This window comes from Molossus molossus, unplaced genomic scaffold, assembly GCF_014108415.1.
Source record: "Molossus molossus isolate mMolMol1 unplaced genomic scaffold, mMolMol1.p scaffold_m16_p_4, whole genome shotgun sequence".
NCBI lineage: Eukaryota > Metazoa > Chordata > Mammalia > Chiroptera > Molossidae > Molossus > Molossus molossus.
Window position 1 is genome coordinate 81525947 of NW_023425377.1, and position 20093 is coordinate 81546039.

Below are 20093 nucleotides of genomic sequence, written 5' to 3' on the forward strand. Positions count from 1 at the left end.
CACCAAGAACTGGCTGCGCTGCAAGTAACCAAACCCTACCTGCACATTGGCTGCTGACTGCTTCTCTCTGCTGGGTCTGCTTCTAAGGCAGGACAGAGGAAGGTCATCCCAGCACCCACTCCTCGACAGTGATCAGGCTCTGTATTTCCTCGAGAGACAAACTCATAGGCAGAATAAGCCTTTCTGCTTGGGGGGTCTAGTGCAATGGAGCTTAAAGCTCTAGTGTTGGGGATGTCGGTGCCACGAGAGAACTGAGGGCTGGGCAGTGGCTCCCACCCCAGGGTGATTTTGCCCCCAACTCCCACCCTAGGGGACACTGGGCAATGTCAGGAAACACTGGGGTGTTGGGGAGCTAAGAGCCTCTAGTGACTAGGAACCAGGCATCCTGTTCAGCATCCTACAATACACAAGACAGCCCCTAAAGTATGTAACTGAAAATGGAAGTGTGTTGTCCAGCTGGGTGGCTCAAATGGTTGAGCATCCTCCAGTACACCAGAAAGGTTTCAGGTTCGATTCCCAGTCAGGGCAAGTATGGGAGGCAACCCAATGATGTCTCTCTCATCCATAAAAATATCCTCATGTGAGGATGGAAAAATAAAATAGCCCTGGCCAGTTTGGCTCAGCAGTTAGAGCGTCGGCCTGCGGTCTGGAGAGACCCGGGTTCGGTTCCCGCTAAGGGCACGTACTTCGGTTGCAGTTTGTCCCTGGCCCTGGTTGGTCGTGCGGGTGGCAGCCACTCGATGTGTCCCTTCACGTCGATGTTTCTCACTCTCTCTCCCTCCCACTCTATCTGTACAAAAAATGGAAAAATATCCTCGGGTGAGGATAAAAAAAAAAAAGAAAATAGAATTGTGCCCAAGTTGAGAAACCCTGTTCTCAAAGATTAAAGGTGCCATGGGTGCCCTGGCCGGTTTGGCTCGGCGGTTAGAGCGTCGGCCTGCGGTCCAGAGAGACCCGGGTATGGTTCCCGCTAAGAGCACGTACCTGGGTTGCAGTTTGTCCCCGGCCCTGATTGGGTTGTGTGGGTGGCGACCACTCGATGTGTCCCTTTCACGTCGATGCTTCCCTCTCCTCTCTCTCTCTCTCTCCCCCTCCCACTCTATCTGAACAAAAAATGTTCTCTGGTGAGAATAAAAAATAAAATAAAGGTGCCACGGGCACACCAAGTGCCTGGGGAAGGCTGGTGCACCCAGTGCTTGTGAGGCCAACAGCCCACAGTAGTCCTTGCCATCTGGTTTGTCGCCAAGATTTGGGCCCCTGGCTGGAGCCCAAGGGACCGTGGCTGGACACCTGCCAGCCACGCAGCTGCAGGCTGACCAGTAACCGCTGGGTGCTGGATGAAGAACAGGAAGGAATCAGTCAGAATTTCACTGTTGGGGATTTGAACTAGGGGACTTGGGACTAAGTTAATGATTGTTGGAAAACGTCACAAGAATGTTGAGTGAAATCTGTATGGTTTTTGGAACCAATGGCAGCATTTACAAATGCTGAAAAAAAAAAGAAATTACTTTACAGTTAGAGCAACATAACTTACAAATTCTATTTGACCTGGCTTTTTACAGCTCCACCTCAAAGAACATTTCCTACCATCGCGCATACGTAAAGTGTCTTTGATAACGTTAAACCCTACATATTCACTAGTTTTACCGTCCAAGCGCGTCCTGGCAGCCGCGGGGCATTGTGGGGGCAGTATGTAAAAGACTGGTAGACGCAGCCCCGCCCTCCGTCGCGGCCAGGCGAAAGGGCGGGGCCACCGCGGGCCTACCGCCGGCGTCCCTACGTTCCCCGCAGGCGTAGATGGGCCGCTCTTGCTGGCGCTGCGACTCGCTGGCGTCAGCAGGGGCGCGGAGGAGGAAGATGGCGGTGGCGGCCCTGGGCCCGTGAGGATTGCGGCGGCAGAGGAGACGGCCCATGGCGGCCGGGAAGCGCCCTCGGGGACCCGCGGGCCGCTAGGGCGCGACGCTGGCCGGCATGTCGGAGCACGCGGCGCCCGGAGCCCCGGGGCCTGGGCCCAACGGCGGCGGCCCAGCCCCCGCGCGCGGGCCCCGCACCCCCAACCTAAACCCCAACCCGCTCATCAACGTGCGCGACCGGCTCTTCCACGCGTTGTTCTTCAAGATGGCAGTCACCTATTCGCGGCTCTTCCCGCCTGCCTTCCGCCGTCTCTTCGAGTTCTTCGTGTTGCTCAAGGTGACCGCGGCCCCAACCCCTGACCCTTGACCTCAGCGACTGGATCCACTCCCCTCAGACTCGCGACCTCTGACCCCGATCCAGCCCAGGACAGCCAGCCCCATTCACTTGGAGGTCTAGACCCGGTCCGATCTTTTGGGTACCCTCCCCTTTAGCCTGTCCCCCAGCTTCTAACTCCCTGCCTGACACTTCACCCTTGGAAGGCCCGAGTTTCATCCTGTGGTGGCTCCTGAACCCGACTCCAGGAACTCCCAGCCCTTTGTAGGCTGCACCCATGCTTGACCTCATCCTTTCTCCAATGACCCACTTCCCGGAGGCCTAGAGCCTTTTCTTGACCTGCTTGAGACCTCCTCCCAACCTTCTGTCCCCTGCCTTGCCACGTGGGATCCTCAGCCTTGGGAAGACCACCCCCACCCTGTTCTCCCTTGCCTGTCCTGGCCTAGGTTCTCAGTCCTGGGAAGGATTTCAGACTCACCCTGCTGCCCTTAGGACACACCCCCAGGACCACCCACCTACACTGGAAGTGCCTCCCCTTTCATCTCTTCCTTCTGCTTCTCCTTTTCTTGGGGCTGTTCCCCTCCTTGGGACCTTCTACCAGCTCCCCGCCCCAACTCTTCTTCCTCTGAGCCTTACAGGGGAATGCAGCCTAGCTGAGGACACCTCACCAGGGTTAATGACAAAGTCACAGCCATCGCTGCTACTCATGTCTTAACAGGAAGCTGCACACAAACCTCCTTTGCATCCTCCCTCAGGTGGCATAAAAGGTTCAACCATGAGTGCAGCTCAGGAAGGACCCGCATTGATCTGAGTCCCTCCGTGGAGGGGCTGGCTCACTCAGGTGTGGGCCCAGAGCTCCCTGGGTGCCAGGGTTCTGGGTTCTTGAGTTGAGGGGTGGTCCCTGCTGTTGCCTTACATAGCTGAGGAAAGGGGGGAAAGGCATTTAGTTTCCTGTCAGAGATCTGCCAGGGAGGGGCTTGGGGTGCTGACATTGCCAAGCCAGCTTTGGGTTTGTCTGGGGACTAATGCTGGACGTGGAGGCACTTGGGTTGCAAGCCAGCCCCAGGGCCTGGAGAATATGGCTGGGGGTGAGCATAGAGGCTTCAGGGTTAGCTGTCTGTTTCCCATCACCTGGGCCCACCCCCTGCACTTCACAACTCCCATCACGAGCTCAGTGGTCCCTAGACACTATGTTGGGAAAAGGGTTGGGGTGCTGGCCTGTGGGAGGCTCCTCTAGCCTTCCACATTGCCTCACACCCCCTCCCCCTCCCCCACACACACACCTAGCAGAGGACCCAGTTGTGTCTTGTCTTAAGCATCTGTCTGTTGAGACCTGAACGCCCAGGTGTTACAAAGGCTGTTTGCTGAGATCTTAGTGATGCTCTAATCTCCATTCCCCTGTGGCACTTTTGTCTGCAAGCGAAGAAAACAATTCACATTGGTCCAAGAGAGATCTTGGAGCTCATGCAACTGGGAATCCTGAGCATGGCTGAGTCCAGGCATGCAACAGTGTGCTCAGAGGTGGGACCTCTCACCATCCCTCTCAGGTCACAGCCACCATTGCCAGGCCAGGAGTGGGTGCCTTAATGACCTGGCCTTTGCCCAGTCTGCAGAGCAGACTAGAGGGGAGGCTGGGTGGTCCATAGCTGGCATTGGTACCACCCTATGGGGTTCATGGCCCAGTAGGGATGGGGTTCTAGTGGCTGTGTAGCCATCGGCAACTCACCAACTCCCTGAGCATCAGTGTCCCTGTCAGAGGTCAGGGAGGGGCTTTGTGCTCTGGTCTCTCTTGTGATTCGGCTTTTCCAAGCTGTAGTTCAGACCACACAGTCAACTAACTGGTCCTGGAGAGTAGTAATTTGGTGTTGGAGCACATGTGTGGTGGGAGTGGTCGAAGGCTGTGCTGGCCCAGCTGAAGGATCACCCCAGTCTGTGGCTGAATTGCCACTGGGGTCACCAGTTCCCTGATACCCACCTTTTCCTGTGGAGGTGGGCACCACACTGGGCCAGCTGGGCCCTTTCCCCAATGGTGGAAGAGTAAGTGGGATGCATGGGGGTGATGCCCTGGACATGCCCTCTAGTCTAGGAGGGTGACACTCAGCCAACTGGGGCCCCATGAGAAGCAAGACTGTCAGACAGTGAGTTGAGCTCTTGGGAAGGAGTGTGTTCCTAAATATACCCAAATGGAGGGCCCTTTTGACACACTTACTTTGAGCTAGGCAGAAGGTGCTGTTGGTGACATAGGGCAGGGACCCCCTAGGCACTTCCAATATTCGGCTTATTCTTTGTGGGTGGCCATCCTGATCACTAGGGTGCCTAGCAGCATCCCCTTTGATTCCAGGAGCACCCCCAGCGTACAACCACAAATGTCTCCACACCTGGCCCCGTGTCCCCTGGGGGCAGGACCACCCAGATGAGACCCCTGTTGTCCCCACTTTACTGATGGAGAAACTGTCTCAGAGGGCCCCTGCCATCATAGGAGGGATGCAGAGTGTACCTGGCAGGCGAAGGAGGCTGTTTTTAGCTGGTGAGGTCAGGGGCACTCTGAGGACAAGGCAGAGTGTTAGGCAGCTAGTCAGGCTTCTTGGAGATGGTGGGGGCCCAGCAGGCGGCCCAGGGGTGGTAGCACCTGGGCTGGGCTTCCCAGAATGGGAACAGTTAATTGATGTTCTCTCCCAGGGTGGGGGTTCCACATGCATGCAAGAGTGTCTCATACTGGCTCACACTGAGCAGGGTGGTCAGGTCTTGGACCAGTGACACCACCAGCACCCATGCTTCCAGGAGAGGCCAGAGTGGGTTTAGGGCTTAGGGAACTTCAGAGCCCCGGGGTTCCCTTCTGCCCCCAACAAAGCTCAGGCCTCATTTTCTGGGTGGGGCCCCCTTCCCTCAGGCCCTGTTTGTGCTCTTCGTCCTGGCCTATATCCACATCGTCTTCTCCCGATCGCCCATCAACTGCCTGGAGCATGTGCGGGACAAGTGGCCACGAGAGGGCGTCCTGCGTGTGGAGGTACAGCAGAACTCGAGTCGCGCACCCGTCTTCCTGCAGTTTTGTGACGGTGGTCGCAGCAGCTTCCCTGGCCTGGCTGTGGCGCCTGGTGGCCTGGAGCTGGAGGAGGAGGAGGAGGAGCTGACCATGGAGATGTTTGGGAACCACTCCATCCAGGTGCGCTGGCCAAGTGCACATGCAGGAAGATGTTGCTGCTAGGGAAGTTCTGGACCTTGCTGGGTCCAGCATTCATGTGGCCTTGGGTGAGATAGGGGTGCTGTGCCAGGTAGACTGTTACCTGAAAGGGACTGGCCTCATTCTAGGGGTGCCAAGGAGGCCCTGAGAGGGGCTGGGCTGAGAGCTCTAGCAGTCCTGGCCCTCCCAAATGACACAGCTGCCCAAATTAGGGGTGGGTGTGGGGCCCACAGCCTGCATGGAGAGCCATGTTTGTGCAGTGAGAGGCGAGGGTCCCATGGGTAAGGGGGCGATGCAGGTTAACTGATACAGACCTCACCCAGGTGACCCTGTCCCCAACTCTGGGGCACAGACACTCACCTGGAGATAACTAGGATCTTGGTGTCAGGTGAAGGGGGTCTTTCATGAGATGCCAGTCAGAGGCTGGGGTTCACAGTGGATAGGTAGAATAAGTCTCCTTCCAGGCAGCAGGAGAGGGGCCTCTGTGCCAGACCTCCAGTGCCAAGTGCTCACTGACGCCCTGTCTCCTGGTGATCCACAGTTTGAGCTGGACATTGAGCCCAAGGTATTCAAGCCACCCGGTGGCCCTGAGGCCCTGAATGATAGCCGGGAGTTCCCCTTCCCTGAGACACCATCGAAAGGTATGTGTTGCCATGGTGTTAGATGGAGTCACCTGGGAGGGGTCACACCCCTGGACAGGGAGAATGGCCACTCCGAGCCTCTGTTTCGCATCTGTCAGCAGCATGTGAGGCTGATGGAGGTGTTCCTGAGCCCTGGTCATGTGCCCTCTCTGGGCCTCTCTGAAGGTGGGAGGTGGAGTTGGCTGGGGCTCTGCTGGCTGACAGGCCATTCCCACCCACAGTGTGGCCGCAGGACGAGTACATTGTGGAGTACTCACTGGAGTATGGCTTCCTGCGCCTATCACAGGCCACGAGACAGCGGCTTAGCATCCCAGTCATGGTGGTCACCCTGGGTGAGTCACCATGGGGAGAGCCAAGGTGGGGGGTAACTCAGAAGCACTTAATACTGAGGTCTGGTAGCCATCACTGCTCCAGCTGCAGGAAGCTTCCCCCAAACCCTTTGTCTCGTTGGACCATCCCCCGGGGCCTGACAGTCACAGCACTGCCCAGGTGAGGTGGACGGGGTCTGGTGGAGGCCTTACCAGATGCACTCCTGTTGGCATGCCACCCACAGACCCCACAAGGGACCAGTGCTTTGGAGACCGCTTCAGCCGCCTGCTGTTGGCTGAGTTCCTGGGCTATGATGACATCCTCATGTCCAGCGTGAAGGGCCTGGCCGAGAATGAGGAGAACAAGGGTGTGATTGGGACCAGGGGAGGGGAGGGTTGGGGGTGTGCAGTGGCAGGGTCTGGAAGGCAGGCAATGGTGCTCACAGCCTCCTTGTACAGGCTTCCTTCGGAACGTGGTGTCAGGGGAGCACTACCGATTTGTGAGCATGTGGATGGCCCGAGCATCCTATCTGGCTGCCTTCGTCATCATGGTCATTTTTGTGAGTATTCTGAGACTGGACTGGGGCAGAGGGTGTGGGGGCAGATGGCCCTTCCTTGGCCTCATTCAACCTTGAGTGTGTCCATACTGCTCTGGTATTTCCCAGACCCTGAGTGTGTCCATGCTGCTCCGATACTCCCATCACCAGATCTTTGTCTTCATTGGTGAGTCTCCTGGCCAGATGGTGGGAGGAAAGGTGGGCTCAGCCCCCAGCCCCCATGGCCCCCTGCCCACCCCATACCCCAAGGGGCACCTCACTCGGTCTGCCCGCCCACCACCCTCTGCCCGCAGTGGACCTGCTGCAGATGCTGGAGATGAACATGGCCATCGCCTTCCCTGCAGCGCCCCTGCTGACCGTCATCCTGGCCCTCGTGGGTGAGGACCCCTCTGCCCACCCTTTTGCGTTCCCACCCAGTCCCCCATATCCACCACCCCTCTGTCCCTGGCCTTCCCATCATGCCCACCACTACTGATGGCCTCCTGCAGGAATGGAGGCTATCATGTCGGAGTTCTTCAATGACACCACCACCGCCTTCTACATTATCCTCATTGTGTGGCTGGCCGACCAGTATGATGCTATTTGCTGCCACACCAACACCAGCAAGAGGCACTGGTTGCGGTGAGTGCCATGGGGGTCCAGGCGGGGTTGGGGTGGGGTATGGACTGGCGGCACCTCACTGTGCCTCCCACAGGTTCTTCTACCTGTACCACTTCGCCTTCTATGCCTACCACTACCGCTTCAACGGGCAGTACAGCAGTCTGGCCCTAGTCACCTCCTGGCTCTTCATCCAGGTGAGGGGCCCCACCTACTCCCTGAGGTCCAGCCTGTGGGAGGTCCGGCCCTGTGCTGGGCCTGACCCACGCCCACCCTGCCTCCAGCATTCCATGATCTACTTCTTCCATCACTATGAGCTGCCTGCCATCCTGCAGCAGATCCGCATCCAGGAGATGCTGCTACAGACACCGCCGCTGGGCCCCGGCACCCCCACGGCGCTGCCAGATGACCTCAACAACAATGGGGGCACCCCAGCTGTTGCCCCTGACCCTGCCAGCCAGCCCCCCGCCCTGGACCCTGGCTCACTGGGGGTTGGTGGTATCTCCAGGCCTGTGGCTGAAGCGCCCAGCTCTCTGGTGGCTGCAGCGGCTTCAGTGGCTGCAGCGGCCAGTAGTGATCTGGGCTGGATGGCAGAAACAGCTGCCATCATCACAGACGCCTCTTTCCTGTCCGGCCTGAGCGCCTCCCTCCTGGAGCGGAGGGCAGCCAGCCCCCTGAGCCCAGCTGAGGGGTTCCCTCGGGGCCTTCAAGCTCCCCAGGACAGTGTCCCCCCGAGTGACTCCCCAGCACCTGACACTGCCCCCCTAGCTGCCAGAGCAAGTGGGCCCAGCCCTGAGTCCCTGGCCCCAGCAGATGAGCCCTCGGAGATTGGTTCCTAATTCCTGGGCAGCTGAGTACCTCTGTCCCTGGCTGTCTAGGCTAGCTGGGTATGACCTGGCTGGGGTCCTTGGGGTCAGGGAGGCTATCCCCAGTGTCTCTGAGACTTCCCAGTTGGCCTTGTGTCAGGGTCCATCTGGTTTGCCCAGGGGTGGGCTCCTCTTCCCTGGGTGTGGGGCCTGCCCACAGCCTGTCCTTGCCACATTTGTGGTGTGCCCCCTTAGCCAGCACATTGAGGCAGGTTGATGAGCTGGGGCAGGAAAGGGGTGGGGTCTCCATGGAAGGTTCTGGAAGGGGTTAGTGTACGGTCTGGAGCAAGCTGTATCTAGGGGCAGAGACTAGCAGGCCTCTGAGCCAGGTGAACACTGGTAGGGACCTCCCTTGCAATCCTGGCTGCTCAGCTGGTGCTCTGTTGTGTGCAGTGCCTTTTCCACAGCCCCTGCCCCTGTATGCGTGCCAGGGCTGGGGTATTGGCACAGGGACATAGTGTTTGGGCACCAACTGTCAAAGACAGCAACCAGGCGCTAGGGTCCAGCCTTGCTCCTCCTGGAGAGAGCCAGCAGCCCGACTATGTTACTTGGTGAGGACTGCAGAGTGCTCATTCCATTCTATTTAATTGCAGTGTACAAATTGTGTTTGTATATAGAATAAACTGTCTGTTGACAGCACCAACAGCCCAGCCAGTGTCTGCATGCAACAGGTGCTGGGATTAGTTCTTGCAGGGTCCGCTGTCATGCAAAGCCAGGTGGGCCGGGCGTAGTGGGCATGGCCACCTCCCACAGATGAAGCTGGTGGAGATCACACTAGGAGGTCCCCTGGTGCTTCCCTGCAGGCCTAGAGCAGACACTGCCTGGAAGCTGGGCCAGGAGCTCCCCACGCCGCACCAGTGCCTGGTGGAGTCTTGTGCGTGCATCTGCAATATGCTGCTCCAGTTCCTCCAGTTCCCCTGGATTTGGGGCACCAGTGGGCAGCATGGTGGGTGGCTGGCCATTGGAGCAGAGCCAGGCAAGACCCTTGGGCAACCTGGTCCTCTCCATATCTGTACCCACTGCTGGTGCAGCAGTGGCCAAGGCTGGCTCCAGTAGGAAGTGTACGTGACACTCCCTTACTGTGGCCTGGTGTACCTGTGTCCAGTCGCACTGGCTTGCAGGGGCAGTTGGTATATCTTGCTGCTGCTTCTCCAGACCCCTAGGGATAGAAGATAAGTGGGGCTGGGCTGGTGTTCCCTCTCTGTTCTCTGGGGTCAGGGTCCCTGAGGAGGCTGTGGGATGTGGGAACCATGGACTGACTAGGAGTAGGAGTGGGGCCCACAGGCTTGAAGGCGAGTGTTGGAGCTGGTGGGCTGGGAGTGACCGCCAAAGCCCCTTACCTGGGCTCAGGTTCCTTCTGTCTGTCCAGTGGCTGTGTGTTGAGGGCACGGTGGATTCTCTGTGAGCCAGACAGAGCCTGGGTTGGGTTGAGTTGGGTTGGGAGGCTGATTGGGCTTATCCACCCTGTGCCATCTCCTCACCTGGCTTGTGTGTAGCCAGTACTGCAACCTGTTGCTCCTCCGAATGCATGGCAGCACCAGGTGGTAGAAGATGTACTCCCCCAGGGAGCTGAGCAGGGCACTACCCAGGCCCAGACAGAGCAGCACAAAGAGACCCGAGAAGTGGTAGATTCCCATCTGCAAGGTCTGCAGAGGGTGTGACACAGGCACAAGCTCTTCATGGTCATCGCAGACCCTTGGGGAGCCCTGGCCTAGGGCACACAGGTTGGGCCAGAGATAGACCTGGTGCAGTGTACTTGTATTGGGAAGCTAGGGCTCCGTGATCTGGAGCAAGGTTTCAAGGAGGAGAGGGCACTGGAATTGGGGTTTTGTAGTATGAATAGGAGAACACAAAAGCAGACAAATACACATGAGCAGGGAATTGGCCCCCTCAGTCAAGGCCCATGCAGGCTCAGGACTCCCACACCTACCCTCACCCTGTGTCCCAGGCCCTGTCCCACCTCTGTGACAGCGAACACCCGCTTCCCACAAGGCACCATCTTGTACCACTTGTCATGCAGCAGGTCGATGAAGCCAGAGGACTTGTAGCGGCTGATGAACTCTGACAGGTTGGAGGTGAGCGGTGAGTTCTGAGGGAGTCCAATGCCATAACCTGGGGAAGGCCAGGAATCGGGTTGGGACCAGGCTAGTCATAGCCGAGGGGAACTGCCCACCTTCAGCCCTCCTTGGCTCCCTGCTGCTCCAGGACCACTGATCTCAAAGGCCCCTCACCCTCAATGGCGAAGGGCTTGCCTACGGTTAGTAGTTTACAGTCGGCATCGATGGAGACCTCGTAGTCCAGAAGTGATTTGTCCATGATGAAAGCGTTGAGTTTGGGGGGGTTGCTCCTTCAGGAATATGGAGGGGGTGAGCTCCTGCCTGGGTGGGCCCGCGCCTGCCCTCCCCCGCCCTATATTCTGGCCTCACGTGAGCATGGCGACGCCCTGGGGCGTGGTGGGGGCGCTGTGTCTCCGCATATGCGCATGCATCTCAGGGAAGCTCTTCTTGATGTAGGCCTCTGCGCTGCTCTCCCACACAGTGCCAAAGCGGAAGCCCTGGGATGGGTGGTGCAGCTGCAGGCAGGCAACCCATCAGTGCCAGGCGGCCCCTGTGCCCTCACCTGGCTTCCCACCCACCTCTGCTGTGGCCCCCAACCCAGTTCCAAGGCTCTCAACCAGCGGCTCCCCTCCTGGCTGACAAGGAAGCTGGTTCATTCTGTCCCAGGCACTGTGAGTATGAGTGTAGAAGAGCATCCCTGGCCCCATCTTCATGATGCCAGGAGCAACCCCATGTGATAACCACGAATGTCCTCAGATGGCCCAGTGTCCCTGTGGGCAGAATTGCCCAGTTGAAACCCATTAAGTACCTAAAGTCCACCACACAGACCTGAACATGAACTCTAGACCTCTGCCTCCTCCCACCGCCTCCTCCACAGCTCCTTGTTCTCCCGCTTTTCGTCTCACGTCCCGTCCTGCAAATCCTTTGGGTTCAGCTCTGCCTTAAGAATACCCACAACCACCAAATAAATAAAAATAAAATCAATAACCCTGGCCAGTTTGGCTCAGCGGTTGAGCGTCAGCCTGCGGACCAGAGAGTCCCAGGTTCGGTTCCCGCTAGGGGCACGTACCACCAAATAAATAAAAATGAGAATACCCACAACCAGCCCTGGCCAGTTATGCTCAGTGGTTAGAGCGTCAGTCTGTGGGTCAGAATCATGGGTTCAATGCTGGTTAAGGGCACATACTTCCGTTGCAGTTCATCCCTGGCCTTGATCGGGGTCATATGGGAGGCAACCAGCCGATGTGTCTCTCTCATGTTGATGTTTCTCTCCCCGCCCCAACTCTTCCCTCCCTTCCACTCTCTAAAAAAAATCAATGGAAAAAAGATTTTCAGGTGAGGATTAAAAAGTGTTTTTAAACCCAGCCAGTGTGCCTTAGTGGATTGAGCATTATCCTATGCACCAAGAGGTCAGTGCTTTGATTCCCAGTCAGGGCACATGCCTGGGTTTCAGGCTTGACCCCCAGTAGGGGACATGCAGAAGACAGCCGATTGATGTTCTCTCATTGAGGTTTCTATCTCTCCCTCTCTTTAAAAAGAAAAAAGTGTGTGTGTGTGTGTGTGTGTGTATAGATATATACACACACACACACACATATATATATTTTAATATACATCAACCTTTCTCAGAAGAATACCTGACCCTCATTTGAGAAAATGTCCCAACATTCCTGGGTCTTTGCTCTGCCTTATTTTTGTCCCTGGCACTTTATCACCATCTCACACACCATCTGTTTTTCTCATCTATCTTGATTCTTGCCATGCCTCTACCAGGTACAGGGATCTTTGTTTTGTCCCAGCTGGGTCTCCAGTGGCTGGCACACCATAGGTGCTCAATAAATGTTTGCACAAGTAGATGGCCACATGTGGCTGGATCTTGGGAAAGGCAGTGGGTGAGCAGGCAACCTCCCAGCGCTGGCTCCTGGCCCCCACAGCCACCCACCTTGGGGTCGTGAATCCCTGACAGCTCCTCAAATGTCTTGTCCCCGACCATGACGGCAGCCAGGTTGGCTGTGTAGCTGGACAGCACGAGCAGGCAGAAGATGGCCCACAGATTCATGAGCAGACGCCCTGTGGGGCACTTAGGTGTTTTGCTGGACACTGTGCGTCCAAACAGGATGGCGTAGCAGAGGTTCAGGGCTGAGGAATAGGAGAAAACGGTGCCTCGGTTCCGGCCACGGGGAGTGAGGCCATAGGGACTGCGCCACTCATAAAGCGTGAGGAAAAGTGCGGTGAGGTGCAGGGCAGCAAAGACACCCAGCCACATGGTCCAGTGCAGGGGCCACATGAAGGCACCAAGGGGTGAGGCTGTGTCCTGCACCCGCACCATGATGCCCAGGCTTGTGGAGAAGAAGGGGCTGCTAAAGTCCACCACCTTTGAGCGGGCCGAGTTGATGCTGAAGCTGGTGACTGCCATGTGGGCCCTACCTGCCAGCAGGTCACCCACAAGGCCGGTCCAGCGGCCATCCCTCAGGGCACCATATTTGCCATCACCCACGATGTACAGCTCAAAGTCAAAGGGTGTGTCCTCTGCTAGGCGCTCTAGCAGGTCAATGCAGTAGCCATAGCAACACTTGCGCAGAGCACGGGGCACTGAGCCATTGGCCAGGGCAGCAAACAGCGCATCCAGAGTGGCCGAGTCATTGGTGCCAGGGTCCAGGCACAGTTGTCCTGCTGGGCACTGCCCGTCTTCATCTGGCTCTCGGGCAAACACAAATGGGTGCTCCACCAGGGTCACCACACGCAGCTTGGGCTGAACCCAGGTGCCCTTTGGGGGTGGGGGCCGCAGAGCACCACTCCCTGGCTCCAACTCCAGCTTCCCGTCCCACCAGCTGCCCAGTGTGGCCCAGGCTGGACTGCCCAATGGGTTCTGGCGCAGGCTCCACACCCGGAAGTGCCGGGACATGTACACCTGGGAGGAGCTGGTCACCCACACTGGCCCTGTGCGGCCCTGGAAGGATGTGTTGCTCAGAAATCTGAAAGGAAGTGGGAGGCAAGCCGGCATCAGGCAGCAGAGCACCCCCGGAGTAAAGCTCAGACCCTGCCCCCCACCTCTCAGCACATACCAGGGACTATAGTGGATACTGATGTGTCCCCTCACACCAGGTCTCTTTACCACCAGGGGCCGAAGTCAATGAATGACCACCCAGTTTGAACGCCCAGGTAGGGCCCTCTAGCTCTGGGGTGCTGTCCAGAACTCCCCTGGGATCAGGGAGAGACATGCCTGCCAACCTCTCCTGCTCTTTCCCCACTTCTTCAAAAGTTCTAAGTAAGCCCCTCACCAGAATCCCTTTCTCAGGCTCTGCTTCCACAAAGACAGGGACAAAGATGCTCTCTTGTGAGGCCATAGTGTCTGGCATACAGCAAGTGCCCAATAATGCCCCAGGCAGAGGTGGCTGCATGCCCTTCCCACAGCAGGGTCCCCACTCACTGTGCCAAGAAGCGGCCTGAGGACTTGGGCTGCTTGGCTGGCTGCAGATCATTGCAGTTGATGGTGGCAGAGAGAAGGGTACGCTCTGGCTGCACATGGGCCGCGCTGGCCAGCGCCCGTGCTATCAGCTCCACTGCATCATGGATAGCAGCCTCCAGTGGTGGTCGAGCCACTTCACCCAGCGCCAGCAGCCCAGGTGGTAGGCCCTCAGTGGGCAGTGCCTTAGCGGGCAATGGCGTGCCTAGCAGCCAGCGGGGCCCAGGGGGCCCAGCCTCCAGTATCTGACGGGTGTGGGCCATGTCACAGCCAAGGAGCACAGCCACATGTACCAGGGCTGAGCCCCTCTCCAGCGCCCCCAGCAAGGAAAGGCGAGCCTGCAACTCTGCATCACTGGTGTCCGGCCGGCTCAGGTCCAGCACAAGCTTTGGGGCCCTGCCAGCCCGGCTTGTCCAGAGGGCCACCAGTCCACGAGGGTCCCGCACACGGCAGAGCACCAGGCCAACATCCTCCCAGGTGTGGGCCTGCAGCACGGACACTAATACTTCAAGCAGCGTCTCCAGGGGGCTGGCCCAGTCCAGCTGTAGGTGGAATGGGTTCTGGGAAGGGGGTGGTCACAGTTAGGGTTTGCAACCACCATAATGCCCTTCCCACCCCAATAAATAGAGGTCACCTTGATAACTAGACCTCATGCCTGCCTCCTCTCAGCCTACTCTTGCTCTAAACTTTTCTGTGGTTGCCCACAGCCATCAGCACAAAGCCCAAACACCCTGGCCTGACATTCAGGGCCTTCTGTTGTGTCTCTGGCCACTCTGTTAGCATCCCCACTTTGAGGATTTTTGCATGTGCTATCCCAATCTGAAATACCTTTCTCCCTCTATGCCAGTCAACACCTACACATTCTTCAAAATTCAGCCTCATTGCCCTCCCTCCTCTATTTAGACATCCTCACCCTCCATGCAGAACTCTGGCTCCCCCTCTGGACTCTCTCAGCCTGGAATCCCTCATTCACCAGTTCTGACCTAACCCACCCTTCCTGCCTGGGAACCCCTCAAGGGCCCAGGACTAAGGTTCCATGATCACATACTGGCTGATGACTTCATGCTGGGAGCCAAGTCAGAGAGTGCTTCCTCTTAGGACCCCTCCTACACATCACTGCCCCTTGTGCCCAGTGGTACCCAGAAAGTTCTTCTGGATTTGCTCAGTCGGTGAATGACGGGAGAGATTTGCCAGACATCTAAGGATGTTGCCTGCATGGGTCAAGGCCCCCAGAGCTAGGGGACAGGCTGGGCCCTGCTGCTCAGTTCCCACAAAAGCCCGACAGTTCCAACTGAAGGGGCGCAGTTCTTAGAGACGGCAGCAGAGAGCGCCACCGGCCTGGATTTGGGTCTTGCATCTCTCCCAGGGGCGGGGGCAGGGGCACTGAAAACGGGCCCCAGCATAGTGACAGCCAGGTTGATGAGACTCTGGGCCTCTTCCAGGGTCAGGGTCTCCCCTCCCTGAAGAGAAAGAAGGCCTGGAGGGAGCGTCAAGGTGGGTTTGAAGGGGGTCTCCCATCAGACCCAAGTCCCCATGTTGGGCCCCTCCCTGCTGGCTCTAGGAGGTGTGTGTGGGGGGGTCTTTTCCTGGGGTACAACAGGGTCCCCAGAGCCCTGCCTGTCACCCTTCTCTCCTCCTTATCTCGTTTTTTAATTTTTGTCCTAAATCTGGGCTTGGGGGGGGGGGGGGATGGGGGTGAATCTAGAAGAGAAAATAAACTCCAAAGAGGTGGAGAGGGTGAAAAAGAAGATAGAGGGAGGGCTTTGGAGTAAGTGTGGCCTGGGGACCCAAGAAGGGCACCTCACCCCCGGAGAGCAAACAGAGATCCCTGTTTTCCCTACACAGATCCGCGGTCCTGCGCGGTGGGAACCTGGAAGCACCCTCAGACGGAGAAAGGGCCGTTGGCAATGAGTGGGATGGGTCCTGGGGCGGAAAGGGGTACCGGCTGCGCGGTGGTGGACTCCACCACCAACGCCCAGGGAAGAGGTCTGCACCGGAGTTCCGAGCCCCAAAGGGGGCTTCCTAAGGGTTCTGCATTCCAGGGTCCAGAGGAATCCCTCGGGTTCCCGGAACCGTGGGTCCAGGGCTCTAGGTCCCTGAGCCCCTGCCACCGGTTCCCGTGCTTTGGGAACATCCGGGGTCGAGGCCCAGGTCCCGTGAAACCTGGGGCCGCCGTCAACAATTCCTGAGCATCCCTGGGGCTCTTGCATCTTCGGTCCAGAAGTCCATCCGTTTCCGCGCGTCCCGGGGACGCCGGCATTGAACCCCGTGTTCCCGTACCCCAGGATCGTCCCGGAGCCTCCCTGATCCGCATCCCGGGTCCCCTCACGTCCAGACTTCCAGCGTCGCGCGTACCGGGGTGCCGAGGGGCGCACGCGCCTCCAACCGCAGCAGACTGAGCAAGGGGGTCTCCGTGGCAGACGCCAGGAAGTGCAGCTGCAGCAACTCCTGCCGGGCCTCGGGGAAGGCGAGCACGGCCACCACGCCTGGCGCCGCCAGCGTCTGGCACAGGCCGTGGGCCAGCGAGGCGGGGTCGCGGGCGGGGATCGCGGTGGTCACGAGCTCCAAGCTCAAGTTGTGCGGTAGCTGCGGCGCCAGGACGGCCCGGGACAGGGCGGTGCGGACGCGGGCGCGGGCGGCGGGCGCGCGAGGCAGGAGGGCGCCCAGGCGCACTGAGCTCCCCAGGTGCGCCAGGGCGCCGCAAGGCTGTGGGTGGCCCCCAGCGGGGACCGGCCCCAGCGCCAGCGCCAGGCCCAGCCACAGCGCCCGCACAAATTCCATCCCAAAGTTACCACCAAGTGCTAAGGGGGCGGAACCGCCGGTGCCACGCGTGGGAGGTGGCATCCCGGCCGTCCCAGGCCACGCCCTTCCCCGCCCTCCTGGGCTGGCGCATTCCTCCCTGCCGGCCCAGCGTCCAGCGCCCGCCCTTGCCATTTCCTGGCCCCGCAATGCCAGCGACCCACTAGGGAGGAGTGGGACCCATACCCAGCGTGGGACACAAAGGTTCAAATGGCCACACTGCAGGGAGCTGGAAATAACCACTACTTTCCCCCTTTCTGTGTCAGGGGAGAAAACAGGCTGAGATTTTGGTTAAAAACTGCCCCCACACTCACCCGTTCCACTCCAGAATTCCCCTCCAGCCTGGGAACGTGACCCATTGTTCACTCAGGGAAACAGGAAGGGTCAGGATGTGCCGCCGTGCTCACACAGCAGCACTTCCCACCTCCAGAAATCCGAGTCTGCCCATACCAACCCATTGTGCTCTCATGTCGTGTGCACCCTGGGGAAACTGAGACAAGTGTGTCTGATGGAAATCTAGAGGATAGACCCCGTCCTCTAGCTGTGGGCCGGCAACTTACACCAGATAAACTCTTCACCCTTCAAGACCCAGTGCCAAATGCTATTGCTCTGAGAAATGTTCCGTTTGTCACCCAGAAAGATGCAGAACCCCACCCCATTAAAGCTCACTCTGCCCACCTTAACACCCCATCACATGCTGCCATCTCTGTTGCTTGAGTAACTTCAGACAGGGACACTTGGTTACATCACTGTCCACTTCTCCAGAAAATTCTATAGCTCCGTCATCTACCAATCCCCAAGCCTGTGTTCCCTAGGCCTCCCCAGCTCAAATGACCCAGGGTCCTTGTGGCCCTGGCACACAGCAAGTGTCAAACACTGGCTGAATCAGGGTCAGCAGCACTCCACTCAGCTCTCACCAAGTATTTCCCCAGGGGTGTGTGGATGGAGGACTGAGAAATAGGGGTGTCTCCCAGACCCCTCTGGGTGCAGGGCAGCCTCACAGCATGGAATATTCCAGCTCTAGTGAATGAATCTACACTTGGTTGACTTTTTCAAACAAAAATGCTTCATTTTGGAGCCAGTGTTAGAAAGGCAGGAAAAAACAAACACTCATATAGATAAAAAGGCAATTGCCAGCCAGCAGTAAGGACTGAAATTTGAGATGATTGTAATGAGGGCTGAGTTCCAGGTGACAAGGTTACTTCATCCTGTCACCTGGCCAGGAAGCATCCCTGAGGGTCCTGGATTCTGGCCCCCTCCCTGCCTGAGGCCACCATCATGCCAGGGAGCAACCCACTTACCTAGGTGAGGCTCCCAGTTAGTGTACTCAGGGTCCATTAGGCTTCTTCCCAACCTGGGTTATGGTCCCTCTGACAGAACGAGCCTTAGAAATTCAGACCTGTCCTGGGTAGGGGACACTTTCTCACCCTCACCAGGCCCCCAGCAACATTCAGGCAGTCAACATGGACCTTTTTTTTCCTTTCTTTTTGGTATGTGCCCCTAGTGGGAACCGAACCCGGGACTCTCTGGTCCGCAGGTCAATGCTCCAACCACTGAGCCAAAATGGCCAGGGCAACATGGGCCTTTTGTGACTGGTTTATATCACTGAGCATGTCCTCAGTGTTCATCCAGATTGTAGGTGTCAGAATGCCCTTCCCTTTTTTTTTTTAAATTTTATCCTCACCCTAGGACATTTTTCCATATTTTGTTCAGATAGAATGGGGGGGGGGGAGAGGAGAGAGAGAAACATCGACGTGAAAGGGACACATCGAGTGGTTGCCACCCGCACGACCCAATCGGGGCTCGGGACAAACTGCAACCAAGGTACATGCCCTTAGCGGGAATCGAACCCAGGTCTCTCTGGACCGCAGGCCGATACTCTAACCGCTAAGTCAAACCAGCCAGGGCACCTTCCTTTTTTTGTTAATCCTCACCCGAAGACATTTTTTCCACTGAATTTTAGAGAAAGAGCGGGAGGGAGGGAGGGAAACATCCACATGAGAGAGACACATCAATCAGTTGCCTCCCTCAAACATCTCGACTGGGTCTGGGGAATCCAATCTGCAACCCAGGTGTGTGCCCTTGACCAGTAATTGAACCCAAGACCCTTTGGTGTGTGGGCCAGCACTCTAACCACTGAGCAACACTGGCCAGGGCAAATGTCCTTCCTTGAAAAAAATTTTTTTCTTTATTGATTTTAGAGCGAGAGGGAGATAGAAGCATCGATGAGACAGAACATCCACCAGCGGCTTCTGCATGACCCCCACTGGGGATTTGGCCCACAACCTGGGCATGTGCCTTGACCAGGAATAGAACTGGCGACTTCTTGGTGCATGGGTTGACGCTCAACCACTGAGCCACACCAGCCAGGCCCTTCCCTTTTTAAAAAAAATGTTTTTCATTTTTTTTTCTTTATTCATTTTGAGAGAGAGGAAGGGAGAGGGAAATAGAAACATTGATGGGAGAGAACATGAATTGGCCACCTCCTGCATGCCCCCCACTGGGGATTGCACCCACAACCTGGGCACATGCCCTGACCTGGAATCAAACCAGTGATCTCTTGGTGCATGGGACAACACTCAACCACTGAGTCACACTGGTTGGACGTTTTTATTGATTTTCTAGAGAGAGGAAGGGATAGAAACACCGATCAGCTGCCTCCTGCACGCCCCCTATTGGGGATTAAGCCTGCGACCCAGGCATGTGCCCTGACCCAGAATCGAACCAGGACCTCTCAGTCCATGAGAGGGTGCTCAATCCACTGAACCACAACAGCTGGGCTGTCTTCTGAATATTTTTTAAATATTAATTTTATTTATGTATTTTTCTCCCCCTCCAACCCTAACCCTAATGTCCTTCCTTTTCTTTTTAATCCTCACCTGAAGACATTTTTTCCATTGAATTTTAAAGAGTGAAAGGGAGTGAGAGAAACATCCATGTGAGAGAGACACATCAATTGGTTGCCTCCCATACAACCCTGACCAGGGTCAGAGCCAAACTGCATCCGAGGTACATGTCCTTGGCTGAAATCAAACCACAACTCTTTGGTCCATGAGCTGATGCTCTAACTGCTGAGCCAAACTGGACAGGCCATGTCCTTCCTTTTTTCTTTTTTTTTTATTCTCACCCGAGGACATTTTTCCATATTTTGTTCAGATAGAGAGGGAGGGAGAGAGAGAGAGGAAGAGAGAGAAACAGAAACATAGATGCGAAAGGGACAGATTGAGTGGCTGCCACCAGCACGACCCAACCAGGGCCGGGGACTAACTGCAACCAAGGTACATGCCCTTAGCGGGAACCAAACCTGGGTCTCTCTGGACCACAGGCTGACGCTCTAACCACTGAGAAAAACCAGCCAGGGCCATGTCCTTCCTTTTTAAGTCTGAATAATAAATATTCCACAATCTGGATGGACCTCACAATGTTTATCCACG

General features: G+C 57.1%; 2 protein-coding genes across 3 annotated transcripts; one reads left to right on the forward strand and one right to left on the reverse strand.

The window, feature by feature from the left end:
* Positions 1-1840: 1840 nt before the first annotated feature.
* TMEM259 (transmembrane protein 259) lies at positions 1841-10279 on the forward strand. 2 transcript variants are annotated; one of them, XM_036240713.1, is made up of 11 exons: positions 1841-2190; positions 5078-5350; positions 5910-6009; positions 6231-6341; positions 6563-6685; positions 6777-6877; positions 6983-7040; positions 7168-7251; positions 7363-7495; positions 7569-7668; positions 7756-10279. In XM_036240713.1, the coding sequence occupies exons 1-11, from the start codon at positions 1972-1974 to the stop codon at positions 8308-8310; spliced, it is 1857 nt and encodes a 618-aa protein (XP_036096606.1). In that variant the 5' UTR covers positions 1841-1971; the 3' UTR covers positions 8311-10279. The 2 variants fall into 2 exon arrangements, with proteins under 2 accessions (XP_036096606.1, XP_036096607.1); XM_036240714.1 differs by having other exon boundaries at positions 7807-10279.
* Positions 9112-16641, reverse strand: GRIN3B (glutamate ionotropic receptor NMDA type subunit 3B). Its single transcript, XM_036282249.1, has 9 exons — positions 16216-16641; positions 13825-14420; positions 12337-13369; positions 10764-10909; positions 10569-10684; positions 10298-10449; positions 9819-9983; positions 9678-9736; positions 9112-9538 (listed from the first exon to the last, which is right to left on the reverse strand). The coding sequence occupies exons 1-9, from the start codon at positions 16639-16641 to the stop codon at positions 9112-9114; spliced, it is 3120 nt and encodes a 1039-aa protein (XP_036138142.1).
* Positions 16642-20093: the final 3452 nt, after the last annotated feature.